Below are 25,782 nucleotides of genomic sequence, written 5' to 3' on the forward strand. Positions count from 1 at the left end.
ACTTTTAGCTGATCTCATTGCAGGCTGATTCCCAGTGCAGCTACCAACCACTCGAAAAATTGATAGCAGGATACAAAAAACACACAAAGGCAGCGCTCGATGGGAATAGCATTAAGACTTTTATAGTCTTCAAGTAGGTAACAAAATAAATATTGCACTGGAGATAAAATCAATGTAGCTACATAAACTGTAAAAATGGTGCGAGTAATACCAAACGTAGCAAAAAGCAGTCATAAAACATGTAGCTAAGTATGATACTGGTATACAAATGTGTACAATGATGCCACTGCTGAATCCAGATGAGGAGAGGTAAACATCAGTCCGTCGGCATGTAGATGTCCCGTGAAGGGAACTATCACAACTCCCAGTGGATGGTTGTAGAATCCCAGGTTGATAGAGGGAAGTGATAGAGGGAAGTGTAACAGTCCTTGCGTGTGGCAGATAGTAAGGTCCCGCCGGCATGCAGATATGAAGGCACAGCAAAGGAGCCCTTCAGATGAACACGGCAAGCCCCGCCGGTGTCCGTGACGTCACCAGATCTCAGAGGGAACTCCCTGAAGGCCCGGAAGCCGGCGGAGAGGTGAATACCAATCAAAAAAATGTTGATCGATCAAAAAAATTCAAGATTAATCGATGAATTAATAGTTAATTTCCACAGCCCTAATTTATACATATTCATTATTTGAATATTGATTATTTTTATTGATTGATTTGATGTTTTATTAGAGATAATTGAATCTGACCAATTGGCCAAGGGCCCAGTGTATCCGCTTTAAAATTCTGCCAAAACCATATGAAATTTGGCCAAACCATATGATGAATAAACTCCACAGTACTATACTGTAGATATCAGCGAAATAAGGATACTTTAAAAACAATTAGCAATCTGCAATAAGGTGAAGGACAGTAATCACTCTGAGGGTAAAATAACCTAACTGCTCAAAAAAACAAAAAGTTTGTGCAAACATGGGAACGAAATTAAAGTCTATAGGACACAAACGTGGCCTGGTACGGTTCAGGAGGGGGCGCTCTCTCGTCCCCCTTTCCCTGTGGCCTGCCGGGTTGCGTGCTCGGATAAGGGTCTGGTATGGACCCCCACGCCATTTTATTTTACATTTTGATGCAGGGTTCGCCTTAACCACTTCAATACACTATATTATAAATACTACACTGCCTGAATATAGATTCTACACTGAATATCTAATCTACACTAAATGCAGAGTATATACTAGGTTGTGTATATATATATATATATATATATATATATATATATATATATATATATAAAACACACCGCCTGTACTGATTGAATATAGATTCTACACTGAATATTGAATCTAGGCTAAATGTAAAGTATATATATACATATATATACTAGACTCCATAAGACGCACCTGACCATAAGACGCACCTAGGTTTTAAAGGAGGAAAACAAGAAAAAAAATATTCTGCACCAAATGCTGCTGATTTGAAGCACAGGAGAGGATACCCACATCCCCAATTAATATACTATAGTTTGTAACTTACACAATCAATCACAACCAATCAAAGCTGATGCCTAAAATCAGGCATCTATCAAGTGTGCCAGATAGCTTCCAGGCAGCAAAAAAATATCGCCCTGTCACCAAATTCAGGCTATATACAATACATAGGAAATATCACCATCTCAAAACAAATTCACCATGGCTATGAGCACAGCACTGCAGGTGCAGTCTGATACAGAAAGACATGATAATGACTAGATACTTGTTGCCATGTACACTTATTGCATGGTCACTACAGCAGATGACACGTTGGAGATGCAGACCTCTTGTATCCCACAAAATGAAGAAAATTTTCTAAACTTGTGCCAACCCTACGTGATATACATAAGCTGCCAAACACAACAAACGACTAATTTGTGAAGGAAAATATAAAAGTAAAATCGGTTCGTCCGATGAAAACGGTCCACCGGTCAGTTTTCATCAGACGAACCGATCGTGTGTACAGGACATTAGTGTATTTAAGTAGAGTTAGAGTGCTAGTATTTATAACACTCTCCTCCCCCAGACTAAAAATGCTGCTGTCTAAATCTGCCCCCTGTGCTCCTTCATCCAGAATGGTGTCTGTATAGTACAAGAGGTGTGTTACTGGCCAGATTGCCATGAAAGAGAGCCCAAAAAACGATTACAGCCACTACATCAAAGGATTTGTAAACTGCTATATACAGTATACAATTTTTGAGTTTAACGCTGTTTTAATGTTCATTTAGATAACCCAATTGCAACTTTCTAGCTTGTTGATTTATACAGTACACATCACATATATTCCTGATACAAACTATACTCTTACCAGTGTAAAGTTTTGTGTTCAGCTAAAGAAAAAATTGTTGATAGGCAACACTATCTTATTTCACTAAAGCACTAAAATGAATGCATAAGTCCAGCTACATTCTGTAAGGAAGATTATACTTTACGTAAAGAACTTGAGTGCATTTTGTAATACTGGTTCAGGCCAGTGCTTTATGAATCCTTTTATTAGGGAAAATCATGTAGAAATGGTGCTGGCACTTGTTGGGATTAGCCTGGGGTCATTGCTACTGAAATAATACACTCAGCAGTCCCTTCTTACAAATATTAAAAACGTTGTACTTAAAAATGTCCTATAGGCATGGAAAAAATTACACCTTTATTATTGCGTGGAAATCCTGGTTAACCTGCCTGGCGGTATTCCTGAGTCTGACTCGGGGTTAGATTTCCATGCTGCGAGCGGTAACCCCGAGTCAGACTCGGGCTCGCCTCGCTGAATCCACAGGGAGTGTTTCCTTACCTTCTCCTGGATCCAGCGATGTGACCGCGCTGTGCGAGCGAGCGGGACCTCGCTCGATTCACACAGTGCCTCTGTGTGACGCCGATCTCCGTTGCCTGCGACGTTACGACGCACGGGAGCGGAGAACGGCGCCAAATTCAAAAATGTAAACAAACACATTACATACAGTATACTGTAATCTTATAGATTACAGTACTGTATGTAAAAAATACACACCCCCTTGTCCAATTGGTCTGCCCAGTGCCCTACATGTACTTTTATATAATAAAAACGTTTTTTTTCTGCCTGTAAACTGTAGATTGTCCATAGCAACCAAAAGTGTCCCTTTATGTCAAAAATAGTTTTAGAGCAGCTAAAAAACAATGATAATAAATTATAATCACTTGCAGAATTGTGCGATAGCGATTTGTGGGGAAATACGTCATAAAAAAAAAAAATAATGACAGTGACAATTCTGCAACTGAGCAAATTTCTGTGATTTTGATTTGATTACATTATTGAATCATTTTTATTATAATTATATTATTACTTGTTATAATTATTTATAATTATTTATTATATTATAATTTATAATTTTGTTTTTAAAAAAATGTCATACCCGGGATGCCTGTTAGAATCTTGTTTGGTCAGATTTAAGTGAGTTATTTCTAAAAATTACAGGCCTACAGTATAAAACGCCAAATTTCCTTGCAAATAATGGTACCGCTTTCAGCACCTTTTTTCTGAAAGAATCATACCGCCAGGGAGGATAAACTATCATCTAATTAGTTTAAATATACATCCAACAAATATGTCCCAACATATATTGTAACTTATGCATCATCTGCAATTCTGCACCGCCCCTACCCCCTTAAAATTCATTGCGATGATACTTACCCTTGATAACTTAAAAAAAATGGATATTGTCATTTTACTTTCTCATTTACCTCTCCTTCCCTGATTAGGTAAAGAAAGATAAGCACTACATTGATAGCCATCTCTTGCAAACATGTTGTCTGATAAGTTTTGTGCAAAGCAATAGAGCCCTGGTTAGTGGAGATTGTTGTACTTCGCTCTCCCTATATGAGTGCTGCTGTGCAGGGTGTTTTAGGATGGTGTGAATACAGCCTCAGGTATATTTTTGAATTGCATAAAAAATAAACATATCAAAATAGAATATCAGTAAGCAGGGCTGGCAATTCAAATATGTGTATTTAAATAGTTGGAAATCACGCTAGTGGTTTGAAAAGCGGTGCTGAAAATCTGCTAACTTAGTATATAATTTGTCATAAAAAACAAACAAATGCAAACCGAATTCTAATATGTTTACCTTATAAATGTGTAATGGTCCTATTTGTGATCACATGTGTATACTATCAAATATTGAGAGAAATTGTCAAGCTACATTAAATAAAAATATTTAAATCTATTGTACATAACTGAGTCTTACAGACAGATGTTATAATAAACGTATAGCTATAATAAAGGGTTTCTTACAGGTTAATATACAGTAAATAGGTTTACTTAAATAACAAACCATTTATAACAGGAGTCATATACAGTAGAGAAAGAAGCCTAATATTTACACATGCAAGGTATTTAAAAAAATATAAGTGTATCATTTAATCTCTAGTATTTGTCTAGCAATACATTTGATTCATTTTCAAAGTTATGTTTCTTTTGCTATCATTGTTTTACTCTAAACAAATCATCAACATGCATCTTTAAAATAATGTAATTCACAAACAAATATCATCGTAAAAGAGGAACACTTTAAAAAAAAAAAAAGTTCATGAACTAGAAGAGTATCCAATACCAATTTAATTTTGTTCTCAAAATAAATAAACAGAATACTATACAATATTTTCCTAATTTCTTTACTTTGAATTGGTGGATGAAGTTCACATTATGGCCAGAAGAGGGCATCCTTGGCATATTTAGAATTTTACAGCTAGATCAGTTCTAGCTAAGCCTGCTCTCTCCTCCCCCTGGCTCAGTGATTCACCCTCCCATCTTTCCTCACACACAAAGAAGGGCTGCTGTACAGAAAAGATAATGCTGTGGATGTTTTTCTATGGATGGATTATCTTTTCAATGTTAGGAAGAGCATTTTGACATCTAAAGGCATTGTGGATTACACAGGATCTATGCTCAATCAAATATCAAGGACCTATCTTAAGATATGGACATCAGAGACTGCTGTCTGTGTTGGAAATGGCAAGTAGCTTTCTCCCTTCTCCTTTGTAGCTGGGGCTGGGTCTCTGGGCAGCTTCGTTATTCTATTGTGGAGGAGTCTGATCCAGGGACATGGGTAGGGAATGTAGCTCAGGATCTGGGCATAAAACGTGCAGAGATTGCTCAGCGCAGATTACATTTGTCATCTGAGAAATACCAAAAATATTTTACTGTAAATAAGGAAAATGGAGGCTTGACTGTTAATGACAGGATTGATAGAGAGATCCTATGTGGATCCAGTGTGAGCTGTGTGTTACATTTAGAGGTGGTTGCTGAAAATCCTATGGAGATTTTTAGTCTAGACCTAGAGATTCAGGATATCAATGATAATATCCCCACTTTCTTAATTAATGATCATATAATTAAAATTACAGAAGTGTTTACCAATCCTGGTGCTCAGTTTGCCTTAGAAATAGCAAAGGATTTAGATGTTGGTGTTAATGGTGTTAGTCAGTACATATTAAACACAAATCCTTATTTCTCATTATCTGTAAAGAATCGTAAGGATGGCACTCTCATCCCTCAGCTGATATTAGAGAAGGTGTTAGATAGGGAGGAGAAACAAGAACACAATCTTATTCTCACTGCTATTGATGGCGGAGAACCGGCTAGATCAGGATCCTGTCATATCACAATAAAAGTGTTAGATATTAATGATAATCCACCAGTTTTTAACCAATCAATTTATAAGATTAAACTGAAGGAAAATCTCCCTTTAAATACTACTGTACTGCTATTAAATGCAACAGATCTGGATGAAGGGGCAAATGGAGAAATTCTGTATTATTTTGATAGTCACACTTCAGAATCCTCAAGGCAGTTATTTGATTTGAACCAGCATAGTGGGGAAATCTTTATAAAAGGAAATGTAGATTATGAAGAGTTGTATTTTCATGAATTATCAATTAAAGCAGAAGATAAAGGATTACCCAGCCTAATAGGTAATTGTCTGATTCAGGTAGAAATAGAAGACGTCAATGATAATCCCCCAGAAATTTCTTTCACCTCCTTATTAAATGAGATTCCAGAAAATATACAAATAGGAACAACTGTGGGATTAATTAATGTGAGAGATAAAGATTCTGGGAAAAATGGAGAAGTACAATTGGATATCTCTCCACAATTGCCATTCAAGATCAGAACAGTTAAAAATCGCTATTCACTGATCACTGATGGGAATCTGGATAGAGAAAAAAAATTCCAATATACTATTGAACTGACAGCTACTGATTTAGGCTCTCCGGCTCTGTCCAGTAGCACGATTGTTAGTCTCAGGGTTTCTGATGTTAATGATAATGCACCAACATTTACACAATCTACCTATAATGCCTTCATTAAGGAAAACAGTGACCCAGGGACTCTTCTATGTACAGTGTCTGCTACTGATGCAGATGAGGGGGTTAACTCTGATCTGGTTTACTCTATAGTAGAGACCCACATAGATGGATCGTCTGTATCTTCTTTTGTTTACATTAATTCTAATACTGGTGATATATATGCTCAGCGTTCCTTTGACTATGAGCACATTCAGACTCTACAAATCACCATAAAAGTAGAGGATTCTGGATCTCCAAAGTTACTTTCTACTGTCCCTGTCTTTATATTCATATTGGATACAAATGACAACTCCCCCACCCTGCTGTATCCGGAGCACTCTGAGGATCTCATTGTCCAAGAGAGGATCCCAAAATCTACAAGTGACGGATATCTGGTAACAAAACTGACTGCGGTGGATCTGGACTCTGGTCACAATGCCTGGTTGGCCTTTAATCTCATTGATCCTACCAGTTTTTCACTATTCCAGGTGTCTAAACATACAGGAGAAGTCAGGACTTTACGAGGATTGCAGGAAGCAGAAAATACAGAACGGCAACTTGTCCTCTCTATAAGTGATCATGGGGATCCCCCATTATCTACCACTGTCACAGTATTTGTCAGTATAGCAGATGAGGTTGTAGTAGAAAGACCAAAATCAGGAGATTTCCTCATAAACGCCAAACCACCATCAGATATGACATTATATTTAATTGTTTCTCTTGTGGCTATCAGTTTAGTTTCCCTTGTGACTTTCATTATATTACTGGTGAAATGTCTGAGGAAAGAAAGTTATGGTTATAGTAGCAGTTGCTGTTACCTGAATGGGTCTGACACCAAACCATACATGGATCAGTATCAGCCGGCTCTTTTCCTGAATACAGATGGAACCTTAAAATACATGGAGGTCAGAATGGTTCCTCCAGGAGGACAAGGACAATGTTACCAAACTAATGTGCCCCCAGCCTCACAACAGAGGGATTCTGCTTTTCTACAGTCTCTGGATTTTCCTCAGCTACGAGAACTAGTTAAAGACAATGATAGTACATCGGATGCAAGCTGCCTAAAAGACCCAAGCAAGGTGAGGTATTGCTATTATTATTTAAGATTTTGTTTTTATTTTAGTTCATAGCTTCTAATGCACAATTGTGGGTAATTATGAATGCTAAAGGTCAAAATTCAATGAGATTTTTGACTTCATTATAAGTTTCCACTATCCAATAATTAAACAACTCCACTGTGTCTCACAATGCAGTATGGTGAGCTCCTGATTGATGCATCCCTGCATTGTTGGGGATATGATGTGGGCATATGATTGCATACATGATTTTAAAGGTTTAAAATCATGCTAATACTGTATTATAACTTGCTAGTAGTACTTCAAAGGTTGTTTTCATCTTTCTCCACATGCGGTTAGATTATAATTCTAAAAGGGTATGTAAACTCTTTAAAATTAATGCCTGCCTAATGCATTTGCCTCATTTTGGTCTGTTAAATGTACCAATGAAAGAGTTTTGTTAGATCTGTTTAATACATGTTGATCTTGCCAGAACTCTCATGAGCCTAACTTCATGTGTTCTCTGCCTGTGCTGAATGTTATCAGTTACATTTTTCACAGCTATCTTTGAGGAATACAGAGCCACATCCTCTATATCATGGGTAAGAGGAGAGGGGGGCATCCTAAAGCCCTACCCTGTTTTTGTTGTCCTGATACATTAGTTTAGGTGAGTGCAGTCATCCTAGGACTGTAAGTGTGTTATTGGCAGAATTACTAGGTGAAAAAAAAAAGAAAAAAGTGTGGCAAAAGAAAAATAATGTAGCCAGCACATCAAAGGATGGTTAGATGCAATATACAGCATAAGATTTTTGGTTTTGGGTTAAATACTCTTTATTTAGGGACAGCTTTGATTTAGAGCAGAAGTAATGTGAAGTAAACATAGTGAGTCTTGCCATAATTTTAAAGTATGCACAGTATACTTGCACATTATTTATGAGTTTGCCCTCCTCCAATGCTGGCATGAGACACCTGGGTGGGCGGTATGAAAGAGCTGAGCAACCGACATAAGAGAGCCAGGTGGGCAGCATGAGACAGCCGAACGGCCAGCATATGAGAGCCGGATTGATGGATGAAGCGAGTGGGCAGGCAAGCCGAGATGACATCATCTCTCTCCACTCCCTGCATCACCGCTCTTCCGCCCTCACAGCCTGTGTTCTGTCAGTCTCAATGTCGGAGGTGCAGCGGGGAGCAGAGAGATGACATAATCTCTCACCGCCCACCCTGCATCACCACTCTCCTGCCTTTATTTGGAACTCATCACTGCCCAGAGGCCTGCATCTGTGGTAAATGGACCAGTGCAACCACCAATGCAATGGTGGCAGGCAGCATGGCAAGTGACATTCTACATATTGTGAAAGACAATGTGGCAAGTGACATTCTGCATCTGGTGACAGGCAACGTGGCAAGTGACATTCTGCATCTGGTGACAGGCAATGTGTCAGGTGATGTGGAAAGTGACATTCTGCATCTGGTGACAGGCAACGTGGCAGATGATGCGGCAAGTGACATTCTGCATCTGGTGACAAGCAACATAGCAAGTTATATGGCAAGTCACGTGGCAAGTGACAATCCACATCTTGTGGCAGGCAGTGTGGCAAGTGACAATCCACATCTGGTGAGTGGCAACAAGGCAGGTGATGTGGCAAGTGACAATCCACATCTCATGGCAGGCAGCGTGGCAAGTGACATTCCGCATCTGGTGGCAGGTGACAGTGGCAAGTGACACGCTCAGGGCTCCCTCTGATTTTGCATTATGTTGAGTTTAACTATTTAATTTATTATTATGTTATATGTTATTATTATGTTAAATGTTATAATAGAAATAATGTGCTTCAATCACCCTGACACCATATCAAGCATGATGTTGTGATGATTGAAGCGCTAACACCAGCCATTGCCCACAAAAAAATGTTAGCCCATGTGCGCAATTTTCTAATACGCAGTCGGTCCCCGGTGCCAAAAAGGTTGGGAACCGCTGATATGTGCTGTTAGTCGCTGCTTTGTTCCCCCACCACTATTATCTTGCTTGTTTGCTGCTTCTATTTCCATCATCCTCTTCAGCCCACTTGGCAGCATCCTGGACATGCTCACAGGAGTTACATCATACCTGACTCCATTCTTGGCAGGATGTAGCTGATGTATACACTACAATACATGCCGCAATTGCTGTACATTGTTCACAGAAAGCAGCAGGCTTTTGAGGGCAGGATCACACTTGTGTACATAAAAACTTAAGAACATTCACCTGCTTTTAGGTGCATTTTTGTGCATTTACCTGCATTTCTATGGCCATTTTTTTTTTTTACATATGTGTTTTCAAGATGCTGTCACTGTACAGGCCAATCTGTTGTGATCCCGTTTGTGATCACACATGTGTACTATCACATTAAAATAATTTTTCACGCTAAATGATACAAAAAAAATGTAATCTACTGTACATATCTGATTCTTTCAAATATATGTTATAATAAATGCATATTTACCGAATATGAAATGTTTTCTTACAGGTGAATATACAGTAACATGATTTACTTAAATAACTAACTAACCATTATACACATTATTTATAACAGGAGTAATATAGATAATGAAGCCCAATATTACACATTCAAGGTATTAAAATAAATCACAAAGCATATAATTTAACCTCTAACTAAGAAATTGTCTAGCAATAAATTTGTTTATTTTTCAAAGTAATGTTTTTCTGCTATCGTTGTTTTAGACTCAACAAATCATCAGCATGTATCTCTAAAATAATATAATTCACAAACAAATATCATCTTAAAAGAGGAATACTTAAAAAAAAGTTGTGAACTAGAGGAGTATTTAATACCAGTTTAATTTATTTCCTAAAATAAAAAAAAACATAATAATAAAAATGCAATAGGATATTTCCTGGATTTCTTTACTTTGAATTGGTGGATGAAGTTCACATCATGGCCAGAAGAGGGCAGCCTTGGCATATTTAGAATTTTACAGCTAGATCAGTTCTAGCTAAGCCTGCTCTCTCCTCCCCCTGGCTCAGTGATTCACCCTCCCATCTTTCCTCGCACACAAAGAAGGGCTGCTGTACAGAAAAGATAATGCTGTGGATGTTTTTCTATGGATGGATTATTTTTTCAATGTTAAGAACAGCATTTTGACAGCTATAGGCATTGTGGATTACACAGGATCTATGCCCAATCAAATATCAAGGACCTATCTAAAGATATGGACATCAGAGACTGCTGTCTGTGTTGGAAATGGCAAGTAGCTTTCTCCCTTCTTCTTTGTAGCTGGGGCTGGGTCTCTGGGCAGCTTCGTTATTCTATTGCGGAGGAGTCTGATCCAGGGACATGGGTAGGAAATGTAGCTCAGGATCTGGGCATAAAACGTGCAGAGTTTGCTCAGCGCAGATTACATTTATCATCTGAGAAATACCAAAAATATTTTACTGTTAATAAGGAAAATGGAGGCTTGACTGTTAATGACAGGATTGATAGAGAGATCCTATGTGGATCCAGTGTGAGCTGTGTGTTACATTTAGAGGTGGTTGCTGAAAATCCTTTGGAGATTTTTAGTCTAGACCTAGAGATTCAGGATATTAATGATAATGTCCCCACTTTCCAAAATAACTATCATATTATTAAAATTACAGAATTATTGACAAGTCCTGGTATTCAGTTTGCTTTAGAAATAGCAAAGGATCTAGATGTTGGTATTAATGGTGTTAGTCAGTACACATTAAACACAAATCCTTATTTCTCATTATCCCTAAAAAATCGTGTAGATGGCACTCTCATCCCTCAGCTGATATTAGAGAAGGTGTTAGATAGGGAGGAGAAACAAGAACACAATCTTATCCTCACTGCTATTGATGGAGGAGAACCAGCTAGATCAGGATCCTGTCATATCACAATAAAAGTGTTAGATATTAATGATAATCCACCAGTTTTTAATCAATCAATTTATAAGATTAAACTGAAGGAAAATCTCCCTTTAAATACTACTGTACTGCTATTAAATGCAACAGATCTGGATGAAGGGGCAAATGGAGAAATTCTGTATTATTTTGATAGTCACACTTCGGAATCCTCAATGCAGTTATTTGATTTGAACCAGCATAGTGGGGAAATCTTTATAAAAGGAAATATTGATTATGAAGAGACACATCTTCATGAATTATCAATAAAAGCAGAAGATAAAGGATTACCCAGCCTAATAGGGAATTGTCTGGTTCAGGTGGAAATAGAAGATGTCAATGATAATTTCCCAGAAATTTCATTCACCTCCTTGATAAATGAGATTCCAGAAAATATACAAATAGGAACAAATGTGGGATTAATTAATGTGAGAGATAAAGATTCTGGGAAAAATGGAGAAATACAATTGGATATCTCTCCACAATTACCGTTCAAGATCAGAACAGTTAAAAATCGCTATTCACTGATCACTGATGGAAATCTGGATAGAGAAAAAAACTCCCAATATACTATTAAACTGACAGCTACTGATTTAGGCTCTCCGGCTCTGTCCAGTAGCACAATTGTTATTCTCAGGGTTTCTGATGTTAATGATAATGCTCCAACATTTACACAATCTACCTATAATGCCTTCATTAAGGAGAACAGTGACCCAGGGTCTCTTCTATGTACAGTGTCTGCTACTGATGCTGATGAGGGGGTTAACTCTGATCTGGTGTATTCTATAGTGGAGACCCACATAGATGTATCCTCTGTATCCTCTTTTGTTTACATTAATTCTAATAATGGTGATATATTTGCTCAGCGTTCCTTTGACTATGAGCACATTCAGACTCTACAAATCACCATAAAAGTAGAGGATTCTGCATCTCCAAAGTTATTTTCTACTGTCCCTGTCTTTATATTCATATTGGATACAAATGACAATTCCCCCACCCTGCTGTATCCGGAGCACTCTGAGGATCTCATTGTCCAAGAGAGGATCCCAAAATCTACAAGTGCCGGATATCTGGTGACAAAACTGACTGCAGTGGATCTGGACTCTGGTCACAATGCCTGGTTGGCATTTAATCTCATTGATCCTGCCAGTTCTTCACTATTCCAGGTGTCTAAACATACAGGAGAGATCAGGACTGTAAGAGGATTTCAAGAAGCAGAAAATACAGAACAGCAGCTAGTAATTTCTATAAGTGATCATGGGGATCCCCCATTATCTACCACTGTCACTGTATTTGTCAGTATAGCAGATGAAGCTGTAGTAGAAAGACCAAAATCAGGGAATTTTCTCTTAAATTCCAAACCCCAATCAGATATGACTTTATATTTAATTGTTTCTCTTGTGGCTATCAGTTTGGTTTCCCTTGTGACTTTCATTATATTACTGGTGAGATGTCTGAGGAAAGAAAGTTATGGTTATAGTAGCAGTTGCTGTTATCTGAGTGGGTCTGACACCAAACCATACATGGATCAGTATCAGCCGGCTCTTTTCCTGAATACAGACGGAACCCTAAAATACATGGAGGTCAGAATGGTTCCTCCAGGAGGACAAGGACAATATTATCAAACTAATGTGCCCCCAGCCCCACAACAGAGGGATTCTGCTTTTCTACAGTCTCTGGATTTTCCTCAGCTACGGGATCTAGTTAAAGACAATGATAGCACATCAGATACAAGCTGCCTAAATGACCCAAACAAGGTGAGGTATTACTATTATTATTTAAGATTTTATTTAAGATTTTGTTGTTGATAGTTTCTAATACAAAATGGTGGGTACTTGTGGGTAATTATCAATGCTGAATGTCAAAATTCAATAAGATTTTTACTTAATTTCAAGTTTCCACTATCCAACAATGGAACAACCCCACTGTGTCTCACAATGGAGTGTGGTGAGCTCTGGATGGATGCATCCCTGTATTGCTGGGTATATGATGTGGGATTGTGTTTGCATACAGAATTTGAAAGGTTTATAATCATGCTAATACCACATTAAAACTTGTTAGTAGTACCTAAAAATATCACTTGCTTACATGTGGTTAGCTTATAATTCTAAAACGCTTTAAAATGATCATCTGCCTAATACATTTGCCCTTTTAGTCTGTTAAACGTACCAATGAAAGAGTTTTGTTATATCTGTTAAATACCTGTTGATCTTGCCAGAAATCTTGTGAGCCTAACTTACTGTGTTCTCTGTCTGTTCTGAATTAGCATCTGCATTTTTCACAGCTATCTTTAAGGAATGCAGAACCACTTCCTCTATATTATGGGGAAGAGATAAGGGTGGCATCCTGTAGTCTTACCCTGTTTTTGTTGTCCTGATACAGTAGTTTGAGTGAGTGCAGTCATCCTAGGACTGTAAGTGTGTAATTGGCAGAATTACTAGGACTAGGCCACCTTATTCAATTGCTCTGTGGTATAGTTCTAATGCTCATGTGTCCATTATAGGTGCTATTGGTCGTTGACATGGGTCAGCATGGGCACACTGACTGGTCTGAGGCTTCACTGCCCCATATGCAACAAACTGAGCTGCACTGTGTGTTCTGACACTATTCTACCAGAATCAGCATTCACTTTTCCAGCAATTTGAGCTACAGTAGCTGTTCTGTTATATTGGACTACACCAGCCTTCCCTCCGTACAATAATCAAAGTGCCTTGGCCGGTCATGACCCTACTTCTGGTGTACCAGTTTTCCCCCCAAAATCCCACAAAAGCTGCTGTTTTCGATTTTTTTTCAAATACTTTATTTCTACCATCAAGGCCGAGTCCATATTCTCATAACAATCATATATAAACAGTTACATAACAGATATATCAAAATACTATATAAAATAATAATAATCATATCCTTCATAGCATCCTCCCTGCAGGGAGGATATCCTGCCAATTTTGCAGCGAGTAGGTGGACCACCTCCACTTGCTGTGTCTGGGATCACCCTATCCATTTTCCATTTTCTCAGTATAAACAAAAACCCGAAGAAGGCAAAGGAAAAAAAAAAAGGAAAATTCTAAAAAAGGGGGGTGGGGGTAAGGGGGGACAGGAAAAAAAAAAGAAGGGAAGGAATAAGGGTAGGGGATACCCTGAGTAGGCGATGGGTAACTAGCTATTAACTAATTTAAATTGTACTACCTATATCTGACCTTCATGAATTAAGCAGGACCAAACCTTCTTCAGAAGCAATAAACCTATTCCACTGTCTCCATACCTCAGCATACTTTTCTTGTTGGTTTTGTGATGAAAGTGTAAGATCTTCCATCTTATTTATCTCTTCCACTTTATAAAGCCAACCTCCAAACATAGGAGGTAGCGTATTTTTCCACCTAAGTGGAATCCATGCTTTGGCCACATTTACTAAGTGTGAGATAGATTGCTTATATTTTTTAACAGGTATATTCATAACATGTAGTAAAAAAAGTCTGGGTCCTCCGGTATCCTGTAGTCTGTAAATTGTTGACTAATGTTCCGTACCTCCTTCCAGTAAGATGTTATTTTGGGGCACGACCAAAAAATATGTAACATCATACCTATCTCCTCCATACATCTCCAGCAGCGGTCTGATATTTACAGATACAATTTATGTAGTCTCTGTGGGGTATAGTACCATCTTATTATTTTATAATTCATCTCCTGAATCTTAGTACATATAGATGATTTCAGCGAGAGATCGATCATATTTTGTCTTTGGCTGGTTGTAAACTTACAGTCTCTCTCCCATTTCTCTATCTAAGATAAATTTAGTTGTTGCGGAGGGGAAATCAATAAAGTGTACATTTTTTAGAGTGTCTGTGTCAAAGTCCCCTCCTTCGTGCAGTATTCTTCGAATATGGTTAATTGTCGTCTAAACCTCTCTGGTGACTCCAGTGTATAAAGGAAGTGGTGGAGCTGCAGAGCGTTCCAAAGCGTGGCCAACCATCTGATGCTAGGAAATGTGATGCTCGAAAACGATTTGTTTGTCGAAGATTGGAGAAGTGATGATCTCTCAAACCTTGAGGGAATCCCGGATTCCCAAGGATAGGCATCAGAGGCAAATCCATTGTTGAGAGAGAGGTTTTAATGATCACTTGTGAGCAAATTTGTATTGTAGGGCCTATCAGTGGGTGCCTCTTTAGGTCGGGCGATAGCTTGTCATAACACCATGGTGCTCCTTTCAATAAAACATCAGTTTGCTCTTGTTCAATCCGAACCCAGAGTTTGTCTATTGAATGTCGGCAGTAATTATGCTTCAGGCATTGGCCCCCTGGAGCAGAGAACCGGGGGGGGGTGCTGCCACCTGAAATTGAGAGGGGGGGTTGCCGCGAATTGAGAAGCGGGGGGGCCCTTTACAAAGAAAATAAGAAATAAAGAAAAATATATATAAAAAAGGGGGGTAGCCATCCGGGGCCCTGTGGACCCCTCTGAGCCCTTTAATAAAAATAAAAAAAATATATATAAAATATATATATATATATATATATATATATATATATATATATATATATATATATATATATATTTTTTTTTTTAAAGGGAGGTTGCCCATCTGGGGACCTCTGGGCCCTTTAATAAAAAAAAATAAAAAAAAAATAGAAAAACAAAAAAAATAAAAATAAACATTTATATAAAAAAAGGGGGTTTGCCACATGGGGCCCTGTGGACCTCTGAGCTCTTTAATAAAAAAAAATGATATATTTATATATATGATTCCCGTGACCAAGTCTAGTGTAGACGAAACGTTGGGAGGCGACGTGCTGACGTCACCGCGATCTGAGGACTATTCGTTCTGACACGCCGGCCGGCCAGCCGGCTTTTTATCCTTGCTGTTATATACTACTTGAACTGTAAGTGTGCTGCTAGTTTTTTATAAAAATCTCAACGGTATCACGCTATGTGAGTTTTCCTTTCTCATACATATTTGGACCTTTCCTGATGCTATTGGTTGGGATGTCTCACAACTCCACATTGCTCTCATCCCCTCTGCTTTGATTGATCATGATGGATCACAGGTTCTGGTAAGGGTCAGTGTGTGTACTGGTGGTGGTTTCCGTTTGTTCACACTGTCTGTTGCCAGTCACTGGGGGATGCTCTTTATGTATTGATTTATCGCACGGATTTACACCATACTAGTTTATTTTCTCTGGTTGCTTTACTGGTGGATCGGTGACTCCGTGGAGGATCGCTTCAAGAGACAGACTCCACTCCAGCATATGCGATCCAGTGATTTCAGCTTGACTAGATCCGTTAGGATCTTCCATTCTGGTAAGGGTCAGCAAGCTATAGTTATCATTGGACCCAGAGTTTTTCTTCACGTTTGCAGCAGTGTGCCAACACTCAAAATTCGACACATTGTTGGACTATTAGTTTTTTATTTCAATTTAGTAACTTGTTTACACTTTTGGATACTTATTGGATTCATACTCAGCCTTCATATTGATTTAGATGGCATATGAAGGCCTTTTCACTCTTTAGCGCTACTCCACCGTTTGTTAATATATATATATATATATATATATATATATATATATATATATATATATATATATATATATATATATATATTATATATATAAAATAAAAAGAAAAAAATAATATAAAAAAAGGGGGGTTGCCATCCAGGGCCCTGGGGACCACTGGGCCCTTTATTAATAATAATAATGATAATTATTAATATATAAATCCCCTGGGGACCTCCGGACCCCTAAAAAAAAAAATTGGCCCTTTAATAAAAAATAAAATGAAAATATATTAACCTCCCTGGCGGTATGATTCTTTCAGAAAAAACATGCTGAAAGCGGTACCATTATTTGCAAGGAAATTTGGCGTTTTATATTGTAGGTCTGTAATTTTTAGAAATAACTCACTTAAATCTGACCAAACAAGATTCTAATAGGCATCCCGGGTATAAATTATAATATAATAAATAATTATAAATAATTATAACAAATAATAATATAATTATAATAAAAATTATTCAATAATGTAATCAAATCAAAATCACTGATATTTGCTCAGTTGCAGAATTGTTGCTGTCATTATTATTATTTTTTTATGACGAATTTCCCCACAAATCGCTATCGCACAATTCTGCAAGTGATTATAATTTATTATCGCTGATTTTTAGCTGATCTAAAACTATTTTTGACATAAAGGGACACTTTTGGTTGCTATGGACAATCTACAGTTTGCAGGGAGAAAGAAACGTTTTTATTTTATAAAAGTACATGCAGGGCACTGGGCAGACCACTAGGGACAAGGGGGGTGTGTTTTTTTTTACATACAGTACTGTAATCTATAAAATTACAGTATACTGTATGTAATGTGTTTGTTTACTTTTTTGAATTTGGTGCCGTTCTCCGCTCCCGTGCGTCGTAACGTCGCAGGGAACGGAGATCGGCGGCACAGGAGGACGCTGTGTGAATCGAGCGAGGACCCGCTCGCTCACACAGCGCGGTGGCATCGCAGGATCCAGGGACAAGGTAAGTAAACACTCCCTGTGCATCCAGCGAGGCAAGCCCGAGTCTGACTCGGGGTTACCGCTCGCAGCATGAAAATCTAACCCCGAGTCAGACTCGGGAATACCGCCAGGCAGGTTAAATATATATATTTTTTTATAAAAAAATAAATAAAATAAGGGGGATTGCCTGGGGACCTCTAAAAAAAAATGCAATCCCTCCACTATGTTTAGGTCAAGATAATTGGAGTCTGGGAGTGCGTGGTCTCTTATGTGCCCGTATAAATTTAATAAACAGGGAATGAACCTGTTTAAAGTATTGACAGAGTTTGAAATAAATATAGATACTTGGGTAGAATATTCATCTTTAAGAGATTGCATCTAGCAAACCACGAATGCAGTCCCCGATTCCATCTCTCTAACAAAATACGTGTTCTAATCAATAGGGGGGAAGTTAAGTTCGAAGATTCGTGATAGATTAGAGCGGATTTATGTTCCCAAATATTTCCACGTGAGCCTGAAATTTGTCTGTAAGGTCTGTAGCTTCTCGATAGGTACGCCTACCCCCATTGCCTCTGATTTATTCAAATGAATCCGTAAATTAGATAGTTGACCATAAGTCTCAAATTCGCGGATAAGATTCGGCAGCAAAACCACAGGGTTGGTGAGGGAGAAGAGCATTTTATCCGCAAAAGCTGAGATTTTATGTTGCTCCTCTCTCACACCAACTCCGGTAATGTCTGGGCTCAGACGTATCCTACACAAAGAAGGCTCAAGGGAAAGAACATAAAGTAAAGGGGACCCATTTAAGATGGAAAAAGGGTCTGATAAAACTCTGTTAACTTTGACTTGGGCCGTCGGGTGTGAGTAAATCTTGTTTTGGAGTTACTCTGGCCCAGTCCTTGCGCCATTGCAATTTTGTCCACATCAAAGTCTCTCAAATCCTTACAGTTGCTCATTTTTTCTGCCTTTAACACATCCACTTTAGGGACAACATGTCCATTTTCTCCCTAACATATCCCACCCACTTTTAGATGCCATTGTAATAAGATAATCAATGCTATTAATTTTACTTGTCATTTGTCATAATTTTATGATTGATCAGTGTATGCTCTTTTTTATTAGCGCTGTACATTTACTTTTTGTCTTACTGTGCTGAATTTTTTTTTTTTTAAGTAATCTTTGGCTAACTTCAATTTCATTGTATTTATTTTTTAATTAGTTATAGAAGAGGGTATTTATCATACAAAGAAAGCTGTGTTGGAGGTAATCTACTCCAAACCATGTTTTTTTTTTCTTGTTCGGTTCTTATTAGCAGTAATGTTATTGTAATTATGAGCACAGCAAATGTACAATGTGTGAACCACAACTGAGGTCAGGTTTGTCTGTCTGTGGTTAGATTTAGCACAAATATTACTGCAGTTTCAGGACCCATTCTGAAGGTGCCACATCATCTTCATCTAAACATCATTTACATTCACCGCTGTTATTGTTAGTTTTTAATTGCATTTACATATATGAACTAAAGGGAACCACTGTACTTGTATCCAGATAGAGATAACTCTGGGTATGATTTGTACTATACATGCAGTGAATGTTGAAAGTAAAACTAAATTTATACAGGGAAACATTCACTTTATCATGATATTACACTTTTATTTAGCTGTATGAATTTGTTTTCTTACAGTAAATGTTTGTACTTTTTTGGCAACCTAACTGAAAACAGGATCTGTATAGATTTTTGATTTTATGTATGTCATGGTAAAAGGTTTTATACATTTTTTTTGTAGCGCACTACAAAAGTTAGTAGAACGCTAATGTACATGTCTGTGACAATTACGAAAGAGATTAAAAATAATTTTACAAATTAGTATAAATGCATCTTTTCAAAGCACCATTGTGGCACACATTATTTTACTATTCTATTGCAACATATAATAGATAATAAAGGCTGAGATTATACACTCATTGTATAAGAATACACACTGGGGGTTATTAACAAAAGGCAAATCCACTTTGCACTACAAGTGCAAACTACAAGTGCAAAGTGCACTTGAAATTGCACTGAAAGTTCACTTGGAAGTGCAGTCGCTGTAAATCTGAGGGGAAAATCTGAAATGAGGGGAAGCTTTGCTGATTTTATTATCCAAACATGTGCAAGCTAAAATGCTGTTTTTTATTTTCCTTGCATGTCCCCCTCGGATCTACAGCGACTGCACTTCCAAGTGCACGTTCAGATCACTTGTAGTTTGCACTTGCAGTGCAAAGTGGATTTGCCTTTAGCAAATAACCCCCAATGTATGTTATTTCTTTTTCATTTCTAGCATAACATTTATTAGCATAGATTTTGGTAGACTCTGAGTTTTTCATTTTTTTTACATATCAAATTGTAGCTTTTACACAAACCTAAAGCCAAAAATGAAATATTCACCTTAAGAGCCCTATCACACCGTGCCCATAGCGTTGGAGGTAAAACACCGCTATTTTTGCTGCCGACACAATGGGCGGATTTGCAAGGTATTTTGCCCGCTAGCGGGGAACATTGAACACTGGTGGCCAAGAAAGGGTTAAAAATGCCTGCAATGCACTTTTGAAGCAGCGCATTGCGGGCGGTATAACCGCGCTGTCCCATTGATTTCAATGGGCAGCAGCGGAGGAGGAGAGGTAAACACACCGCTCCTTCTCCGTTCCAAAGATGCGGCTAACAGAACTTTTTTTACCGTCCTGCTAGCGCACCACTACAGTGTGAAAGCCCCTCAGGCTTTCACACTGGAGTGAATAGGGACAGAATTTTAAGGCCGTATTGCAGGCGCTTTTTTTTACACTATAGAGCCTGCAAAAAGCTCCAGTGTGAAAGGGGTCTTAGTCAAGAAATTCTCTTTGCAGTAAATTTGTATTTATTTTTTGCCACTTATGTCCTCAAACTGATGGCCAGCTTATTTCAACCTATTTCCTATGACTCAGGGTCATCCCACAAACCATCCCAGCTTGTGAAGAAGCACAGTGATAAGCCCATGTCTCTGTTATTCTGATTTTACTTCCCATAAATATGCTTATTGCCAGTTTATGAACTCATTTCTGCTGTTTCCTCTTCTGCTGTACAGTTACAGCAAGAAGCTGATACCATGTCAAATTTACTGCTTGTATTAAAAAAAAAAGTAACAATATATTAATGATTGTAGAGCTGCATTCATTCATACCTTTTATATTTGCCTGCAGTTCAGTTTTAAGTTATTACATTTCTCACATAAACAAAAATATAATTTACAAGAGCTATAATCTTTTTTAACCAGATTACTTTTTCAGCACTGGGTATAACCTGACAGTTGTGATACACTACATATATAATTCGGAACTTTCTGAATATTATGTATATTCATCACAACAAAAAAGTATGTAATACATTTTTTATTTATTACAGCACATAGAGCAAATAGTGTGAAAAAAGGAATTAACATTTCTTCACATTAAATTGGTGGGTTAGGTTTACAATATTGGCCAGAAGAGGGCAGAGTTAGCACATTTAGTAGCACAGCTAGATCTATTCAGGCTTCCTCTGCTCTCTCCTCCCCCTGGCTCAGTGATTCACCCTCCCTTCTTTTCCTACACACAAAGAGGAGCTGCTGTACAGAAAATACAATGGCGTGGATATGTTTTTCTATGGATGGATTACTTTCTCAATGTTAGGAAGATAATTTGACAGCTATAGGCATTGTGGATTACACAGGATCTATGTTCAATACAATATCAAGGAAACCCTGTAAGATATGGACATCAGAGACTGCTGTCTGTGTTGGAAATGGCAAGTAGCTTTCTCCCTTCTCCTTTGTAGCTGGGGCTGGGTCTCTGGGCAGCTTCGTTATTCTATTGTGGAGGAGTCTGATCCAGGGACATGGGTAGGGAATGTAGCTCAAGATCTGGGCATAAAACGTGCAGAGATTGCTCAGCGCAGATTACATTTATCATCTGGGAAATACCAAAAATATTTTACTGTAAACAAGGAAAATGGAGGCTTGATTATTAATGATAGGATTGATAGAGAGATCTTGTGTGGATCCAGTGTAAGCTGTATGCTGCGTTTAGAGGTGGTTGCTGAAAACCCTTTGGAGCATTTCATTATAGACATAGAGATTCAGGATATTAATGATAATTCTCCCATATTCTTAACCAATGTGTATCTTATTGAAATTACAGAAATATTCACTAGTGCTGGTACTCAGTTTGCCTTAGAAATTGCAAAAGATCTAGATGTTGGTATTAATGGTGTTAGTCAGTACATATTAAATACAAATCCTTATTTCTCATTGTCTGTAAAGAATCGTAAGGATGGCACTCTCATCCCTCAGCTGATATTAGAGAAGGTGTTAGATAGGGAGGAGAAACAAGAACACAATCTTATTCTCACTGCTTTCGATGGAGGAGAACCGGCTAGATCAGGATCCTGTCATATCACAATAAAAGTGTTAGATATTAACGATAATTCACCAATTTTTGATCAATCAGTTTATAAGATTAAACTGAAGGAAAATCTCCCTTTAAATACAATTGTGCTATCATTAAATGCAACAGATTTGGATGAAGGGGCAAATGGAGAAATTCTGTATTATTTTGATAGTCACACTTCTGACTCCTCAAGACTGTTATTTGATTTAAACCAGCATAGCGGAGACATATTTATCAAAGGATATGTGGATTATGAAGAGTTCAATTTCCATGAATTATCAATAAAAGCAGAAGATAAAGGATTACCCAGACTGATAGGAAATTGTCTGGTTCAGGTAGAAATAGAAGATGTCAATGATAATCCCCCAGAAATGTCTTTCTCTTCTTTGATGAATGAAATTCCAGAAAATATTCCACTAGGAACATCTGTAGGAATAATTAATGTGGAAGACAGGGATTCAGGAAAAAATGGTGAAATACAATTGGATATGTCACCAAATTTACCCTTTAGGATCAGCACGGTTAAAAATTATTATTCCCTCATCACTGATGGGAATCTGGATAGAGAAAAAATAGCCCAATACACTATTGAGCTGACAGCTTCTGATTTAGGCTCTCCAGCGCTGTCTGCTAAGATGACTGTTATTCTCAGGGTTTCTGATGTTAATGATAATGCTCCAACATTTACACAATCTGCCTATAATGCCTTCATTAAGGAAAACAGTGACCCAGGGACTTTTCTTTGTACAGTCTCTGCTACTGATGTAGATGAGGGGGTTAACTCTGATCTGGTGTATTCTATAGTGGAGACCCAGATAGATGGATCGTCTTTATCCTCTTTTGTTTACATTAATTCCAATACTGGTGATATATATGCTCAGCGTTCCTTTGACTATGAGCACATTCAGACTCTACAAATCACCATAAAAGTAGAGGATTCTGGATCACCAAAGTTATTTTCCACTGTCCCTGTCTTTATATTTATATTGGATACAAATGACAACTCCCCCACCCTGCTGTATCCGGAGCACTCTGAGGATCTCATTGTCCAAGAGAGGATCCCAAAATCTACAAGTGCTGGATATCTGGTGACAAAACTGACTGCAGTGGATCTGGACTCCGGTCACAATGCCTGGTTGGCCTTTAATATCATTGACCCTGGTAGTTCTTCTCTATTCCAGGTGTCTAAACACACAGGAGAGGTCAGCACTGCACAAGGAATTCAGGAAGCAGAACATACAGAGCAACAACTTATCATCTCTATCAGTGATCATGGGGATCCTCCATTATCTACTACTATTACTGTATTTGTCATTATAGCAGATGATGTTGTAGTACAAAGACCCAAATCTGGGGATTTTCTCACAAACTCCAAACCCCCATCAGATATGACTTTATATTTAATTGTTTCTCTTGTGGCTATCAGCATAGTTTCCCTTGTTACTTTCATTATACTACTGGTGAAATGTCTGAGAAAGGAAAGTTATGGTTATAGTAGCAGTTGTTGTTATCTCAGTGGATCTGACACTAAGTCATACATGGATCAGTATCAGCCGGCTCTTTTCCTGAATACAGATGGAACCCTAAAGTATATGGAGGTCAGGATGGTTCCTCCAGGAGTACAAGGACAATGTTACCAAACTAATGTGCCCCTGGCCCCACAACAGAGGGATTCAGCATTTCTACAGTATCTGGATTTTCCTCAGCTACGGGAACTAGTTAAAGACAATGATAGTACATCGGACACAAGCTGCATGAATGATCCAAGCAAGGTGAGTTATATTTTAAATCTTCTTTATTTTCTTTGTATTTATTTAATATGTAAAAATAATAATTTGGAGTAAAACATTCTGCTCTGAAACTGCTTGAACTGTCCAGGGAAAGTGAAATATGAATTCTCTCATTTTAAATACTGCATGTATTTTCTTGCTATTGAGGACATTTACTGTACATTTAAAGCTAAATGTATGCATGACATAGGAGCACCTGCACTTTCAATAATGCATAACAGCACAACTGTACTGCATTGGCCGGGGGGGGGGGGGGGGGGGGGGCTATGGCATAATATATAAATATATATATATATATTTATATATATATATATATAAATACATATATATATTTCCGGAATGCCCGCAGCATTGCACTATGACGAGTCACAAAGCCATGCGCACGTGAGCAAGTTCTGACATGTTTTAACTTGCACTTACCTGGGTCGCAGACCAGTTGACTACGTTTTTACGGATTAGTGGAAGTAATAATGCGTGTGCATTGGCCTGTTGGCAGAAAATGAGTGACAGGAATCTGGAACAGCGGAATAACATCACATTTTGCAAGAAAATTTACAAAAGTGAGAGTAAAAATATAGCTGTGTTACAACAGTCTTCCATGAAGAAATCAAGTGTTTTTGAATAGCATAGGTGTTTTAAATAGGGATGAGAAGATCTCCATGATGCTGCAAGAAGGGGGCCGCCAAAAATACAAAGGATGGATGCAAAATGGACAGAGTACAAACCCTCCTATGCTCAGATCGAAGATTGATTGTGAAAATGATGGCAGAAGAATCAAACATGAACAGAGAAAAAATGTGGCAGATGGTGCCTAGAATCTTAACAAAAGATCATAAAAAGGTCATCTTCAAATATCATCTAGTGTATTTTTTTAATAGTCCATTCCAGGAATTAGATTGTTACACCTCGTATATGATAATTCTATAGTCAGGCTATTTTTATCAACAGGTCAATTGATAATTGATGACAATTATATATAGACAATCCTACTTTTTTATATCTACTGTATGTTGTTTGTGTTTATCTGAGACTTTATAGGAAATAATCTTTGGTTGACTTTTATAACATTATTTTTAATTAATTGTATGGTTAACAGCAAATAAAAATGTGAAAAGTGCAGGTGTTGCATAAATTATATTCCAATTGTCTTTTCTCTCAGCTCAGTTAACAAGATGTAGTAAATTAATTTTACTGAAAAATACTGCAAGGATGTAATGAATAAAAAATAACTGTGATCTAGTTGTCTGTATACACCACTCTGTACGCAGTATATTGTGTACTTTTGTGCTTGGGATTGGCACAGCAACAGGTCTGGCTGATTGTTGTTAAGAATATTTGTTGGTTTCACCCTAAAGTGGATATAAACCAACTCTCATTCTTTCTAAACTACTGCCATAGTGGTTATCTATAACGATATACATGCCTCCTGCATGTATCCTTACCTGTGCAAAAAGTGCTAAAAGCTGGCCCAACCTACATGAGTACAACTCTGCGCTTAGGATGATAATACCCAAATGTAAGAAACATTATAAATGATATAATACCACATGAATACAAGCAGCTGCTAAAGTATAAAGTCCAAATGAAATGAGCAGAAAATATGTACACAGACTCACACAGAGTCTGACCACAGTCCTGCAGCAGCGCTGCAAACTATACGTTTGATGTATTCCTATCAGTGTGACCAGATAAGGTGTGCTTCAACTGTAAGTGCTCCAATCACCAATGCTGTTCACCACTTGGGGGGATATGGGGTCCCCTTCGGGGGATA

General features: G+C 37.9%; 3 protein-coding genes across 29 annotated transcripts in view; all 3 read left to right on the forward strand.

Moving 5' to 3' along the window:
* LOC120932487 (protocadherin gamma-C5-like) overlaps nucleotides 1-25,782 on the forward strand; it is a 721,441-nt gene that overhangs the window by 420,357 nt on the left and 275,302 nt on the right. Inside the window, exon 1 of one of the 27 annotated variants that reach the window (XM_040344894.1) lies at nucleotides 10,432-13,051. The exons of the other annotated variants lie outside the window; for them this stretch is intronic. Within the exon in view, the coding sequence (XP_040200828.1) occupies nucleotides 10,604-13,051 (2,448 nt within the window). The 5' untranslated portion in view covers nucleotides 10,432-10,603. Of the gene's footprint in view, nucleotides 1-10,431; nucleotides 13,052-25,782 lie in introns of those variants that run through there. 27 annotated transcript variants of the gene reach the window in all.
* LOC120932495 (protocadherin gamma-C5-like) lies at nucleotides 4,663-7,378 on the forward strand. The gene is given in 2 exon segments (XM_040344944.1): nucleotides 4,663-7,219; nucleotides 7,222-7,378. Coding segments are annotated over 2 exon segments (2,319 nt in total). The 5' UTR covers nucleotides 4,663-4,969; the 3' UTR covers nucleotides 7,291-7,378.
* On the forward strand, nucleotides 20,994-23,959 carry LOC120932493 (protocadherin gamma-C5-like). Its single transcript, XM_040344942.1, is given in 2 exon segments — nucleotides 20,994-23,795; nucleotides 23,798-23,959. Coding segments are annotated over 2 exon segments (2,319 nt in total). The 5' UTR covers nucleotides 20,994-21,545; the 3' UTR covers nucleotides 23,867-23,959.

Source organism: Rana temporaria, chromosome 3 (genome assembly GCF_905171775.1).
Source record: "Rana temporaria chromosome 3, aRanTem1.1, whole genome shotgun sequence".
NCBI lineage: Eukaryota > Metazoa > Chordata > Amphibia > Anura > Ranidae > Rana > Rana temporaria.